Below are 14612 nucleotides of genomic sequence, written 5' to 3'. Positions count from 1 at the left end.
AGTAGTTTTGCCAAAACCTGGTATGCGGGTTGACCACCAGGCACAGAGCCTCTGGCACATGAGGAGGAAACCAATGCCCCACTGGGCAGAAGCAATATTGAAGGTGAAATCCCAAGGGCAAGAAGTTCATTTAGCAAGAGAGGGAGGAGGGAGCCCCAGGTAGAGGGAACAGCATGTGCCAAGGCCTGGAGGTCTCGAGGCACTTGGAGAAGGTCAGCATAGGCTGGGCGCGGTGGCTCATGCCTGTAATCCCAGCACTTTGGGACTCGGAGGCCGAGTCAGGTGGATCACCTGAGATCAGGAGTTTGAGACCAACCTGGCCAATATGGCAAAACCCCATCTCTACTAAAAATATAAACATTAGCCAGGTGTGGTGGTGTGCGCCTGTAATCCCAGCTACTCAGGAGGGTGAGGCAGGAGAATCACTTGAACCCAGGGGGCAGAGGTTGCAGTGAGTCGAGATCACACCATTGCACTCCAGCCTGGGCGACACAGCGAGATCCCATCTCAAAAAAAAAAAGAAAAAAAAAAGAGAGAGAGAGAGAGAGAGGTCAGTGTGTGACCGGAGAGGGAATCCTGCCTGGGAGGTACAGGCATGGCGTGGCCATGCAGGCTGTGTGAAGAGCACAGGAAACATCTGAGGACTGGAAGTGGGAACGCCAGGGTCAGAACTGTGCTGGAGAAAGCTCCTGCTGGTCATGGTGGAGGCTGGGTTGGGCCTGCTGAGGAAGTGAAGTCTGGGAGAGTCAGGAGGCGGTACAAGCGGCCCTCCAGAGGCAGAGGGAGATGGCCTGGACATCCCCCCTCATTGCAGGCACCACACTGCCACTGCTGACAGTGGAGCCACAACTGCCTCATCTCAGGGCAGAAGCTAATTAAAAACCCTGGCCTCCTGCCAAACCCCAGCCCATTTACTGCGGGATTAGCCGTTGAGAGCTACTTAACTCGCAGGCAGAAGCTGGCGCCACCCCCAGTCACAGCTCATAATGGCTCAGAGCATGGAACCAGGTAGGGCTCTCAACACCTGACCTGCCTTCTCTCACAGGCCCTCTGCAAACCGCAGGTGAATCTTTCCACCCTCTCTGTTCTGTACATGAGGGCGTGAAGGCGGAGACAGGGCAGGTGACTTGCTGAGGCCATGCAACCAGGAAGTGGCCGAGGCAAGATTTGATTTGAATCCGGATCTGTGTTTCACCAAGATATTGACGAGACAGGAGCTGGAGTTTTCACTGCTCTGCTTAGTTAGAACGTGTAAGCCTCACAGACAGAGAAGTGCTGGCGTCTGTGTAGCACTTGATAGTTTACGAAGTCTGCTGGGACTTGTCCTTATTTTCATTTAATTCTCATAACAGCCAGAGGAAGCGGGCATGGAATGGCCCGTTTAACAGACAGGGGGCCAGGTGCGGTGGTTCATGTCTGTAATCCCAGCACTTTGGGAAGCCAAGGTGCGCGGATCACTTGAGGTCAGGAGTTTGAGACCAGCCTGGCCAACATAGTGAAACCCCATCCCTACTAAAAATACAAAAATTAGCCATGTATGGTGGTGAGCACCTGTAATCAATCCCAGCTACTCAGGAGGCTGAGACAAGAGAATTGCTTGAACCTCAAGTGGAGGTGGAGGTTGCAGTTAGCTGAGATTGTGCCACTGCACTCCAGCCTGGGCAAAAACAGTGAGACTCCATCTCCAAAACAAAACAAAACAAAAACAAAAACAGAAGGGGGAAGTTGAGGCTTGTCCAGCTGATAAAAGGCTGTCCTTGGATCAAACCCAGATATGTGTCCTCAAATCCAGGGCCGCCTCCCCTGCACCACCTGCTTCTTGAGGGCACCGTCACAGTCAGAGGCTGTGGTCCACCCCAGTGCACCTCGGTGCCTCCTCCTGTCAAGGCAGCTGGGGACCTAGTGTTTGTCTCCTCGCTGAGCTGGCCGGCCTGGACACCACCAGGGCTGAGGATGTGAGCTCATGGGCAGTGGCTCTCCCGGGAGGCTGACCTGGGCTCAGATCTTTGGACCTGCTGGGGCTGGAAAGCAAGGTCCCTGGAGCTCAGCTAGCTGTTGGTGTCTCTCCCTGGCCCTCCTACGCACTGGACCTGGGCTGGGCATGGAGGACCCCCTGGTAAGCAAGACCCATGCCTGGCCTCGAGGCTCTGTTAGTGAGACTGATGGGGTTGCCAGAGAAGTGAGTTCCACTGCAGGGTCCCAGGAAGGAGCCCCAAGTCTGCAGGGGACTGAAGCAGACGTCTCAGGGCCATCTTGTGCTGTCTTCTGAAGACATGGGAGGAACTTCAAAGTTCTCCCAGTCCGAGAAAGCGTCTTACGCATTGCAAACAGCTCGGGGGCAAGAGTGTCACAGACGCACAGAAGAACGGACAGTTAGACAGAAAGGAGGAGATGAGCCACAGCCCGGCGCGGGTGGGGCCATGAAAGGCCAAATGCCATGGTGTTTACCCGGAGGGCAGTGTGGGCCACCAGGGCAGGGAAGTGGCCGCAGTTACATTATATAAGCCTCCCTCTGCTGCCACAGATGCAGGGTGGACTGCAGGTTGGGGCTGGCAAGGGGAAGAGGCAGGATCTCCAGGAGAGAGGCTTCCTGGGGGTGCTGGGAAGGCTGGGCCAGGGCAAGGGGTCCAGTGGAGCAGAGAGGGAGCCTTCTTTTTTTTTTTTTTTTTGAGACAGAGTCTTGCTCTGTCACCCAGGATGGAGTGCAGCGGCGCGATCTCGGCTCACTGCAAGCTCTGCCTTCTGGGTTCACGCCATTCTCCTGCCTCAGCCTCCCGAGTAGCCGGGACTACAGGCGCCCGCCACCTCGCCCGGCTAATATTTTTGTATTTTTGGTAGAGATGGGTTTTCACCGTGTGTTAGCCAGGGTGGTAAGGGAGCCTTCTTGAAAACTCACGTTGTACTACGTGTGAGTTGTAGGGGATGGGGCTGCTTTGCTCCCTGCCCATCCCTGGCCATCCCTGCCCACCAAGCGCTCTGTCCTCGGGGCCAACATTTGCCCTTTCAACTGTGATTTTCAGATGAATCTCTATCATGGGTTCTCCCACTGTGCCTAGCTCTCTGTGGCCCAAGTCTCCCCTCCCTGCTAGATGGTGGTGGGACAGGGAATCACCAGGCCTGGGCTGAGATCCAGCTCTACACACCAGGTGTGCTGCCATCAGCAGCTCAGAAAGCCTGTTGGGCCTCAGTTTCCTCTTCTGTAAAATGGGAGCGATAATGTGCCTTTGCCACCTCACACCCTGGCCACTTCTGCCTTATCTTCCAGGTCCTCGCGTGCATTTATCCTGTCATTCCTTCCAAAAGCACGCACTGCGTGCCAGGCTTCCCCAGGCGCTGGGGACACTAAGTCCCCCCCACTGCAGGGGCTGTGCTTTGACAGGACAGACAGCATAAAGACAGAAGCCAGGGTGTAACGGAAGCCAGGGCGTGGCAGCAGAGACCCATATTCCAGGAGAGGGTGATGGAGCCCTGAGCCTGGGACGCCTTGGAAGCCCCGGAGAAGGGGCTGGCTCTGGGACAGATTGAGTGCAGGGCTTGCTGAGGGACAGATGTGGGGAGACAGAAGAGCCTAGCACAACTCCAAGGCTTGGTCCTGGGCATCTGGATCACATGTGCTGGGACGCAGAGGACTTGGGGACTGAGGAGCACTGCTCTGGATGCATGAGGTGGCGGCGCCCTCAGGCTCCCACGTGGGGCTGTGGACCGTGGTCTGGAGCTTTGGGAGGGGTCTGAGCAGCAGCATCTGTGGACGGGGAATGCCGCCCGCAGAGCAGAGCTTTCACCGCAGGAACACAGAGAGAGAGCGGAAGGGCTCGGAGGAAGGGGCCTGGGATGTGCCAGAATTTAGATGTCACCGAGAAGGGGGTGACCCCGCAAAGCTGCCCATGGGGTGGGACAGAACCAGGAGGGCATGGCATACTGGAACCAAGAGGAGGAGGGTGCTGTGAGGTGGAAGGCCTGCTGTGTCCAACGCCATGAGAGGTTGAGGATGGGGACCGGCCAGCTGCAGGGGGCGCCTGCTCTGGGAAGACCACTTTGACCCCTCAAGCCAGGCAGGAGCCTCCAAACCTGCTCTCATGGCAGAAATCATGGCGATCGCTGCCTTCTCAAGAGAGAGACCTCTCCTGGTACTCAAAGCGCCTCAGACCCACACCGGCGGCCCCTCTGTGCCTTCTACAACCCCGTGACACAGCTCCTCTGTTTGGCATCCCCACTGGGGAAACTGAAGCCCAGGGCACCCAGCCCCAGCTTGCAGAAATTGGTGAGTGGTAGAACTGCAACTGAACAAAGGCCTGAGTCTGTGCTTTTAAGCCCTGCTGATTCCTACTTCCTTTCTGCCAGAACAGGCCATGACAGCGTAACAGCTGATCTCCCCAGCCGACTGAGAGTTTAGCTTGCTGTGCTCCCCGCCTCTGTACAGGGCCTCACACATAGTAGGTACTCAGCTAACATCAATTTGAGGAATGAATGAATGATTTGTTTGAGACAGAGTCTCGCTCTGTCGCCCAGGCTGGATTGCAATGGCACAATCTTGGCTCATTGCAACCTCCGCCTCTCAGACTCAAGCGATTCTTGTGCCTCAGCCTCCTGAGTAGCTAGGATTATAGACATGCGCTACTGCACCCAGCTAATGTTTGTATTTTTAGTAGAGGTAGGGGTTTGCCATGCTGGTCAGGCTGGTCTTGAACTCTTGACTTCAGGCAATCAGCCCACCTGGGCCTCCCAAACTGCTGGGATTACAGGCATGAGCCACCGCGCCCAGCCTGAATGAATGAATTTAATGACAAGTGTGAAAGGGCACTATAAATGGTAAGCCCTTCAGCAGATGTTTATTGAGGGCCTACTATGTGGGGGACCATGTGCTAGAGGCTGGGGCTTGGGCAGGTAACAGGCTGAGAGGTACCCAGCCTCACAGAGCTGGCCTTGAGGAAGAAATGGAGTAAGCTCAGGCGACCTGCAGATGACGAGGGCAGAGGCAAGGGAGGTGTCAGGGAAGATAGCCATGGGGTCAGGGAGGGCCTCTCTGAGCTGGGGACATGGGAGCTGGGTCCAGAAAGCAAAGGAGGAGATCTCTGGGAGGCATCCCAGGTGCTGGAACACAGAGAACAAGAAGGGCCTGGGAGGCCTCTGCTGTTGAAGGGCCTGCGGGCAGGGCTGACTGTGCCACCTGCGGATCATCCATTCCTGGGCTCCACCCCCATCCCTCCCGCCCCAGCCCCTCCAGGCAGACTTGATGCATCTTCAGTTCTTGCCACCCTCCAGCTCTCATCTTCCCGGGGGTGTGAACTCCATGCCCTTCCTGCCTGGCCTTTGCAGAATTCGGGTGCAGGCACTGCCCCTGGGAGGCAATGCCATTCTTCTAGATTCACCCCAGTGGGTTCGCACACTCTGCTCTGTCTTTGTCCTCACTGTCCCCAAAGCTGCCAGCTGTGGTTTGGGTCCACCCTCTGCCACTTCTGGTTGGTAGTCTCCAGCTTCAATTCATCTATCCACCACCGCAGGTGCTCCTGGGCCCTCTGTGCCTGGAGGGAACCTCTTTCTCCTGGACTGTCTCCATAACCCATTCTGCCACTGCCATCAGGGGCATCAGCAGTGAACCTGGGGCTCCCAGGGCTGCTTTAGCAATGCAAACACAGCAGCTGCTCTGGCCTCCGCGTTCTCTTTCCCTACCAGCCCAGGCTCTCACATCAGCTGTCCTCCCCAGGTACAGAGGGTATGTGGGCAGCAGGAAGCTTCTATTGTGTGTCAGGCACCCAACTGGTGCCTCAGAAGTGCTCTCCTGCAGATCACCTGAGGTCAGGAGTTTGAAAACAGCCTGGCCAACATGGTGAAACCCTGTCTCTACTAAAAATACAAAATTAGCCAAGTGTGGTGTCGCACGTCTGTAATCCTAGCTACTTGGGAGGCTGAGGCAGGAGAATCACTTGAATCTGAGAGGCAGAGGTTGCAGTGAGTCGAGATTGCACCATCGCACTTCAGCCTAGGCAAAGAGTGAAACTCCAAATCAAAAAAAAAATGTGGAATCTCCTTCCATGTTCACTTGATGGGCAGGGTCTATCCTTGTACCCATTTCTAGAGGAAGAAACTGAGGCTCAGAGAGGGTCCAAACTTGACAAGAGGACTTGCATTCGCGCTGTTGGCACTTAGCCTAGTGATGGCACACACGAGACACTTTGTAGACATTCCTGGAAGCACAGGCAGGGTGGTGAGAGGAGGAGGAGGAAGAGGAAGGCGGGAGTCACTGAGGCCAGACTGGACGGGAGGGAGCTGGGACCAGAACTCAAGGCCAGGGCTCTGAGCTTTGCTCCCTCCTTTACTGATACTGTGATCCAGTCCCTGTGGTCCGGTCCCATCTTTGTAGGGCAGGAGCTGGGGGGCTCAGCAAGTGGGGGGCTCAGGGTTAAGATCTCACTTGGCCCCACTCTGCCCCTTGCCCACTGTGCTTCGTGTACACAGAGGGCACTTGTGCGGGTCACTCCTGTAAGCCTGGGTGGGGGTCTGCAGGCCGGGGGGAGTCCCTCGTCACCTGTGCCTGAAGCCCAGTTTCTGTGTCCATGCCTTAGCTCCTCCCCTGGCCTCGTTTTGAGTGCCTGGGGGCTGCTCACTAGTGAATAAATCGAGAGATACCCTACTTGCTATCATCATGGGAAAAGCAGAAGGAGGGAGGGAGAGAATATATTGAGGGCGAGAGTCAGGGGTGTGCAAGAAAGGCCCAGGCTGGGCACATGGCAGTTGCACACACGTGCTGGCTTGGGGAGGGAGGCGGCCTGAAGCCGGCGGGTCTCCGTCCTAACCCTGGGTTCACGGAAGCTGAAGGAAGTGTTTCCCACCCATCTTGAGTCTTCCCGGCTCAGCTCGTCCCTCTGGCTGGGCTGGAGTCAAGGCCAAGCACAGAGCCCTCCTGGACTTCACAGTGGCACCCAGGGCCTGCGGCTCACTTCACCCTGAAGCTCCTCAACAGGGCAACGTCAAAGTAGGAACATTCACGCCAGTGTCAGAACCACAGGAAGGAGGGGAGCCAGCATCATGGCTGAGACCCTGACTTAGACACTGGCTCATAGAAGGCAGGAAATGCAGCCCCCAGGGCTCCTGGGGGTGAAAGGGGCCAAGCTCATGCTCTTTTAGCACCTCAGAGCCTTCTTGGAAAAGCGATGACACCCCCAGCCTTAAGACAAGGATGGGAAACGAAGGCGTGGGCTCCAGGCCCAGGCCTGCCACTTGCTTTGGCTCAGTCACGCTCTGACTTTCAGCTTCCTCGCCTGCTCTTCCAGTCCACAGCTCACCTGACACCCGCCCAGCAGGCCCAGATCCAAACACCCCCAGGCTCAGGTCTCCTGGAGGGAACGGAGCAAACCGTTCCCCAAGTCCCTTTGGGTCCGCTTCTAGCCTTTCACCCGCTTTGCTCACCACTTCCCTGAGGCCACCCTGGCCCCAGCTCCTGTCACCTCTGCCTGGACTTTCCAGCAGCTCCTCACTGGGTGTCCCTCACCCAGACAGAGGGTCCATCAGAATCTAGGTCTGATCCCACCCCCTCCCTTGTCTCACATAGAGTAAGGGCTCAAGTCCTTTGAATTCCCCCTACCTGGGTGTATCTCCTTCCACTTCCTATCCCTCTACTCTCCGTGAGCTCAGGCTACACCAGCCACATGGGCCCCCCCTGTGGCTCCTGGGACACCCCACGCCTGCTCCTGCCTCAGAGCACCTGCACCCACTGTTCTCCCGCTGGACAAGCCCAGCCCTGATGTGCAACTGCCTCCTTCATTCCAGGCACTTCTCCATTCCCATGCTGACCCCTCATCATATTGCTGAGTTTCCCCAAACACTTATCGCATCTGAGATATACGACCTACTCACTGGGTGGTTCATCGTCTGTCTCGCCTCAACAGGAATATCAATTTAATGAAAACAGATTTCCTTTCTTTTATTTTTCCTTTTTTTTTTTTTTTTTTAATAAGACAGTGTCGCTCTGTCACCCAGGCTAGAGTGCAGTGGTACGATCTCAGCTCACTGCAAGCTGTGCCTCCCAGGTTCAGGCAATTCTCTTGCCTCAGCCTTCTAAGTAAGTGGGACTACAAGCGCATGACCACCACACCTGGCTAATTTTTTTTATTTTTAGTAGAGACAGGGTTTCACTGTGTTAGCCAGGATGGTCTCAATCTCCTGACCTTGTGATCTGCCTGCCTTGGCCTCCCAAACTGTTGGGATTACAGACGTGAGACACCGCACCCAGGCTTTCCTTTTTTTTTTTTTTAAGATGGAGTCTCACTCTGTTGCCCAGGGGCTGGAGTGCAGTGGTGCCATCTCAACTCACTGCAATCTCTGCCTCCTGGGTTCAAGCTGTTCTCCTGCCTCAGTCTCCCGAGTAGCTGGGATGAGAGGCACGCGCCATGATGCCCAGTTAATTTTTATATTTTCAGTAGAGACGGGGTTTTGCTATGTTGGCCAAGCTAGTCTTGAACTCCTGGCCTCAGGTGATCCATCTGCCTCGGCCTCCCAAAGTGCTGGGATTACAGGCATGAGCCACCACACCCAGCCTCCTTCCTTCCTTCCTTCCTTCCTTCCTTGCTTCTTTCCTTCCTTCCTTCCTTTTTCCATCCTTCCTTCCTTCCTTCCCTGCTTCTTTCCTTCCTTCCTTCCTTCCTTCCTTCCTTCCTTCCTTCCTTCCTTCCTTCCCTCCCTCCCTCCCTCCCTCCCTTCCCTCCTTCCTTCTTTTTTTCTTTCTTTTTTTTTTTGACACAGAGTCTCGCTCTGTCGCCCAGGCTGGAGTACACTGGCGCAATCTCAGCTCACTGCAACCTCCGCCTCCCGAGTTCAAGTGATTCTCCCACTTCAGCCTCCCAAGTAGCTGGGATTACAGGTGCCCACCACCACGCCTGGCTAATGTTTTTGTATTTTTAGTAGAGACGGGGTTTCACCATGTGAGTCAGGCTGGTCTCCAACTCCTGAACCACCCACCTTGACCTCCCACAGTGCTGGGGTTACAGGTGTGAGCCACCACATCCACCTGGCCTCTTTCTTTATTGAGACAGTCTCCCTCTGTCGCTCAGGCTGGAGTGCAGCGGTGTGATCACAGCTCATTGCAGCTTCGACCTCCTGAGCTCAAGCGATCCTTCCACCTCAGCCTTCCAAGTAGCCAGGACCACAGGTGCACGCCACCATACCTGGCTAATTTTTAAAAATGTTTTGTAGAGATGGGGTCTATGTTACCCACGCTGATATTGAACTCTTAAGCTCAGGAAATCCTCCTGGCTCAGTCTTCTACAGTGCTGGAATTACAGGTGTGACCCACCATATCTGGCAGACAGAGATTTCTCTTCTTTTTTTTTTTTTTTTTTTTGAGACTTAGTCTTGCTCTGTCACCCAGGCTGAAGTGCAGTACAGTAATCTCACTACACCCTCTGCCTCCCAGGTTCAAGCAATTCTCCTGCCTCAGCCTCTGGGATTACAGGCACCTGCCAACACACCCAGCTAATTTTTGTATTTTTAGTAGAGACGGGATTTTGCCATGCTGGCCAGGCTAGTCTCGAACTCCTGACCTCAAGTGATCCGCCCACCTTGGCCTCCAAAGTGCTGAGATTACAGGCGTGAGCCACCGCGCTGGCCTCAGACAGAGATTTCTTGATTTCAGTTTGGTCACTGCTGTATCCCTGGTGCCTAGAACAGGGCTTGGAATGTTGTAGGTGTTCAGTGTTTGTTGAATGAATGAACACATAAACTCCCGTGGAAAAGAGCTCTTCTCTGGGTGTGGGTAGGGTCTCGGCCTTTGGATGCAGGGGCTGAGCCTTTTTTGACCCAGGGAAACCCTGGTGATGGTGCCAGTGCTCTCCCCTCACACCCAGGGCTGTCGCTGACTCAGCTGCCCCCAGGCTTGGCCCCAAAGGTCCCCGGAGGGTGGAGCAGTAGCCTGAGCTGCTAACAGCAGCCTCTGAGGAGCCCTGACCCATCACCTTTGCACCCTGAGCCTGGGAGAACCTGGTACCCGCTGGGCACTGCATCCTTTCACTCAGCAGGCTGCCTGAGCACCGCCATGTGCTGGGCATGGAGCCCCTGAACAAGACTGCCTCGGCCTCTGGCCTCCTGGCACTTGCTGCCAGGCAGGGAGGGTGGGCCGGCATCGAACAGGAATCCATAGGGCTGGGCGATGATGAGCATGAGGGGATCCCCAGCAGAGAGGCTCTCTCCCCAGGCAGGTGCCACCCACAGTGTGAGCAGGAGCTGTCCAGGTGAGGAGACGGACCAAGCTGCCCCATCCTGCACTCTAGCCCTGACTGCTGTACACTTAACTATGCGACCCTGGGCAAATCACAACGTCTCTGAGCCTGACCTTCCAGAGCTGTGAAATGGGAAAAAACCTCCTCATGGAACTATGGTGGAGGGTGAGTGGGAGGGTGTGCAGGAGGGTGTGTGGGAGGGTGTGTGGGAGGGTGTGTGGGAGGGTGTGTGGGAGGGTTGCTGGAGGGTGTGCGGGAGGGTGTGCAGGAGGCCGGCGGGGGATAGCTGGAGGGCATGTGGGAGGGCATGTGGGAGGGTGTGAGGGAGGGTGAGTGGGAGGGTGTGCAGGAGGGTGTGCGGGAGGGTGTGCATGAGGCCGGTGGGGGATAGCTGGAGGGCATGTGGGAGGGCGTGTGGGAGGGCGAGAGGGAGAGCACCTGTGCGAGTGGCTACTGGTAGCCCCTTCATCGCTTCCAGCTTGCTGGGATCAAGAAAACCTAAGCAGGGATTCCCTAATCTGCCGAGCTAGAAATGGTAGGCAGGAGGGCCTGCGGTCTTTCCCAAGTTATCAGAGGGACCTAGGACCTGGGAAAGCCTGCAGAGCCCTGGTTTCTTGCAACAAGATCAAAAGGCGCCCTGCGGCAGCACAGGGAACGGCACAGGAGGGGTGCCCCCAGCCCCAGTGCAAGGGGCCAGGAGGGCCACCTGTTACAGATGTGGATGTGCCCTCACCAGGGCCCACCAAACGCCCTGCATAGGGCAGACAGGCAGCCTGCCTGCCCCCGGGAAGCACCCCCAGTCCGTGGTGTGTCAGGTGGAGGGGCTGCATGGCTGTGAGCATTGATCCCGTACCTTCTTCCAGAGTAGCAGGGCCGTGCCCACAACACTCAGGACACTCAGGAGGCCGGTGAAGCCAAAGAGCAGGAGCTTCCGGGGGCTCTGCGGGGGCTCTTGGTACCCTACGTCTAGGAGAAAGGGCAAGGGAGCAGAGGGGTCAGTGACCCAGGAGAAAGCAGGGCACACACACATGATGTTCTCCCTCACTCAGGACCCTGTTTTCAACGCTCCCCCGCCGACACACTCCACACCCCACTAGGCCCCCTGGGAGCCAGGCCTCAGGACTTCATTGTCACCCTCACTCCTTTTCATGTTCACTGCCTTGATTCTCTGTAAGGACAGGAACCACCACATTTGCTCTTCTGGTGCCCCTGCCCCAGTGACCTGGTTCCCCTGCAGGCTGCTTTTAGGGTCCTGAGCGAGATTTCTCTCTTCTCAGGGCCTCTTGTTTTCCCTGTGGGAGGTGGTGATAATATGGGTGGATGTGGCTAGGGCTGAAGGAGGCGGGTTTATACTGGGACTGACAGGGGGCCGCACCCAGGCTAGGTGAGGCCCAGACCTCCCCCACCACCAAGCCGTCCCCCGGTCCCTCCTGCTGGCATTCATTTCTCCTTCCCCTCACCCCATCCATCCATCCATCTGGCTGGCAAAAACACACGGAGTGCCAACCACGTGCCAGGCACATGAGCATGATTTCGCCAACACTGCCTATCGTCGGCCACCAGCCCATATGGGCACCATCTCCTTCAACCTCATCCAAGTCCTTGGAAGGCAGAGGATCATCATGAAGACCAGGCCCAAGATCACACTGGGCAAGCAGCAGGACAGAGGTTCAAACCCAGGTCTATAGAATTCCGAAGCCCCCAGCTCCTTCTAGGGGATCGCAGAGGTAGGTCAGAGAATCAGGGCTTTGGTGACGGGCTCACTCAAAACTTTTGGGATCATCACTCCTTTGAGAATGTGATGAAAACTGGCTGGGTGTGGTGGCTCACGCCTGTAATTCCAACACTTTTGGAGGCCAAGGCGGGCGGATCACTTGAGGTTAGGAGTTCGAGACCAGCCTGGCCAACACGGCGAAACCCTGTCTCTACTAAAAACACAAAAATTAGCTGGGTATGGTGGTGCACACCTGTAATCCCAGGTACTTGGGAGGCCGAGGCATGAGAATCGCTTGAACCCAGGAGGCAGAGATTGCAGTGAGCCAAGATTGCACCACTGCACTCCAGCCTGGGCAACTCCGTCTCAAAAAAAAAAAAAAAAAAAAAAAACAGAATGTGATGAAAACTAAAAATCTGTCCCTGGAAAGGTGTATTATACATTAGCCAAGTGCTCACATACACGAGGCCCCCACAAATACATACATGCACATACTGAGTTCTGCAGAAGTTCCCCCACCATGATGCCCATGGCACACTGAGACCAAGGGTCCAAGTGATCTCTTTCAGGTCACCTGCCGGCAGCGTTTAGGGGCAGATGTGCATGCCAGACCCTGCCCTTTCCACACCCAGGTGGAGCCCTGGCACAGCCACAGGCCAGAGCTCCCTGAAGTGGCTCTGCCTGCTTTGCCAATGCTGGCAGACAAGGCAAACTATTCTCTATTTCCTTTTTTTTTTTTTTTTTTGAGACAGAGTTTTGCTCTTGTCACCCAGGCTGGAGTGAAATGGTGCAATCTAGGCTCACTGCAACTTCCCATGCCAGGTTCAAGCGATTCTCATGCCTCAGCCTCCTGAGTAGCTGGGATTACAGGCGCCCGCCACCACACCCAGTTAATTTTTGTGTTTTTAATAGAGACGGGGTTTCACCATGTTGGCCAGGCTGGTCTCAAACTCCTGACTTCAGGTGGTCCACCTGCCTCGGCCTCCCAAAGTGCTGGGATTACAGGTGTGAGCCACCGCACCTGGCCCCATTCTCTATTTCCGATCTAGAGTCCCAAACTGCCAGTTGAAACCTCCAGGTCCTTTGCCCCAGAAGAGCCACAGGAAGCCTCACCTCTGACCAGGATGAAGGTGCCACTGCCGCTCACCGTGGCGTGTGGCCAGCGGACAGAGCAGTAGTAGGTGCCAGTGGCCGACGCGCCCGGCAGCACAAGGATGACCTGGCAGTCCAGGGTGCGGGTCTGGTTCTCTGTGCCCAGTACAGGGTGGCAAATGGTCGGCTTCTCAGGGCTCCTCTGTCCCTGGAGATCTTCATGAAAGTAGCTGACTGTGAAAACCTTGAATTGGGGGGTGTATGGGTAGGTGATCCTGCAGCTGAAGGAGACAGCTGTGTTGGCCAGGGAGGCCATGATGGGCAGGCCGGTGTGGGTTACTGACTGTCCTCCTGGAGGGGAAGCAAAGGGAGAGAGCGACAGGTCACTTGAGGCTGCCCCAGTCCCACCCACTTGCCTATTAAGTGGGTGGCTCACGCCTGTAATTCCAACACTTTGGGAGGCCAAGGCAGGAGGATTCCCTGAGGTCAGGAGTTCCAGACTAGCCTGGCCAACATGGTGAACCCCATCTCTACTAAAAATACAAAAATTAGCCGGGCTAATTTTTTTACGCCCATAATCCCAAAACTTTGGGAGGCTGGGGTGGGCTGATCACCTGAGGTCAGGAGTTCGAGATCAGCCTGGCCAACATGGCAAAACCCGTCTCTATTAAAAACACAAAGATGGCCAGGTGCGGTGGCTCAAGCCTGTAATCCCAGCACTCTGGGAGGCCGAGGCGGGCAGATCACGAGGTCAGGAGATCGAGACCATCCTGGCTAACACGGTGAAACCCCGTCTCTACTAAAAAAATACAAAAAACTAGCCCAGCGAGGTGGCGGGCGCCTGTAGTTCCAGCTATTCGGGAGGCTGAGGCAGGAGAATGGCGTAAACCCAGGAGACAGAGCTTGCAGTGAGCTGAGATCTGGCCACTGCACTCCAGCCCAGGCGACAGAGCAAGACTCCATCTCAAAAAAAAAAAAAAATAAAAATAAAATAAAAATAAAAAAAATAAATAAAAACACAAAGATTAGCCGGGCATGGTAGTATATGCCTGTAATCCCAGCTACTCGGAAGACTGAGGCAGGATAATTGCCTGAACCTGGGAGGCCGAGGTTACAGTGAGCAGAGATCGTGCCACTGCACTCCAGCCTGGGCAACAAGAGCAAGAGTCTGTCTAAAAAAAAAAAAAAAAAAGAAAAAGACAAGTCTCGTGCCTCCTGTGCACTTACCTCTGCAGGTACAGCCCCTGCCTCTCCTGCACTTGCTGTGTGCCAGAGTTGTGCCAAGCATATTACACACACCACTCTACCTCTCCTAATACAGCCCAAGGCAAAGTGAGAGCCCCTGTTTTATAAAGAGGAAGAGTCTGAGGGTCAGGGAGTTGAAGCACTTAGCTCTGGATCCCTCAGCAGGTACAGAGTAGAGCTTACAATCCCATCCAGGGCTGGAGGACACCAGAGCCTGCACTCCCAACCCCTCTTCTTCCCAAATGTCAAGAGGCCACCTGGGATCAAAGCACAGGCCTGAGAAGAGAGAAAGCTGGTGATGGATGAGAAATAAAGAAGGAGGCAGGAAAACAAAATAAAGAAACCCAAGC

At 55.5% G+C, this 14612-nt stretch overlaps 1 protein-coding gene across 5 annotated transcripts in view; it reads right to left on the bottom strand.

Annotated features, from left to right (window-relative positions):
* The window catches only part of NFAM1 (NFAT activating protein with ITAM motif 1), a 49609-nt gene that overhangs the window by 15208 nt on the left and 19789 nt on the right, over positions 1–14612 (bottom strand). For 3 of the 5 annotated variants that reach the window (XM_065522055.2, XM_065522056.2, XM_065522057.2), the window contains 2 exons: positions 13039–13368; positions 11065–11177 (listed from right to left, as the gene is read on the bottom strand). In XM_065522055.2, coding sequence (XP_065378127.1) covers positions 11065–11177; positions 13039–13368 — 443 coding nt within the window. Of the gene's footprint in view, positions 1–8999; positions 9166–11064; positions 11178–13038; positions 13369–14612 lie in introns of those variants that run through there. The other 2 variants (XM_074003627.1, XM_074003628.1) reach the window with 2 other exon arrangements.

Source organism: Macaca fascicularis, chromosome 10 (genome assembly GCF_037993035.2).
Source record: "Macaca fascicularis isolate 582-1 chromosome 10, T2T-MFA8v1.1".
Taxonomy (NCBI): Eukaryota; Metazoa; Chordata; class Mammalia; order Primates; family Cercopithecidae; genus Macaca; species Macaca fascicularis.
The sequence above is the reverse complement of the archived record's forward strand: the minus strand, read 5'-3'. Positions and strand labels throughout refer to the sequence as shown.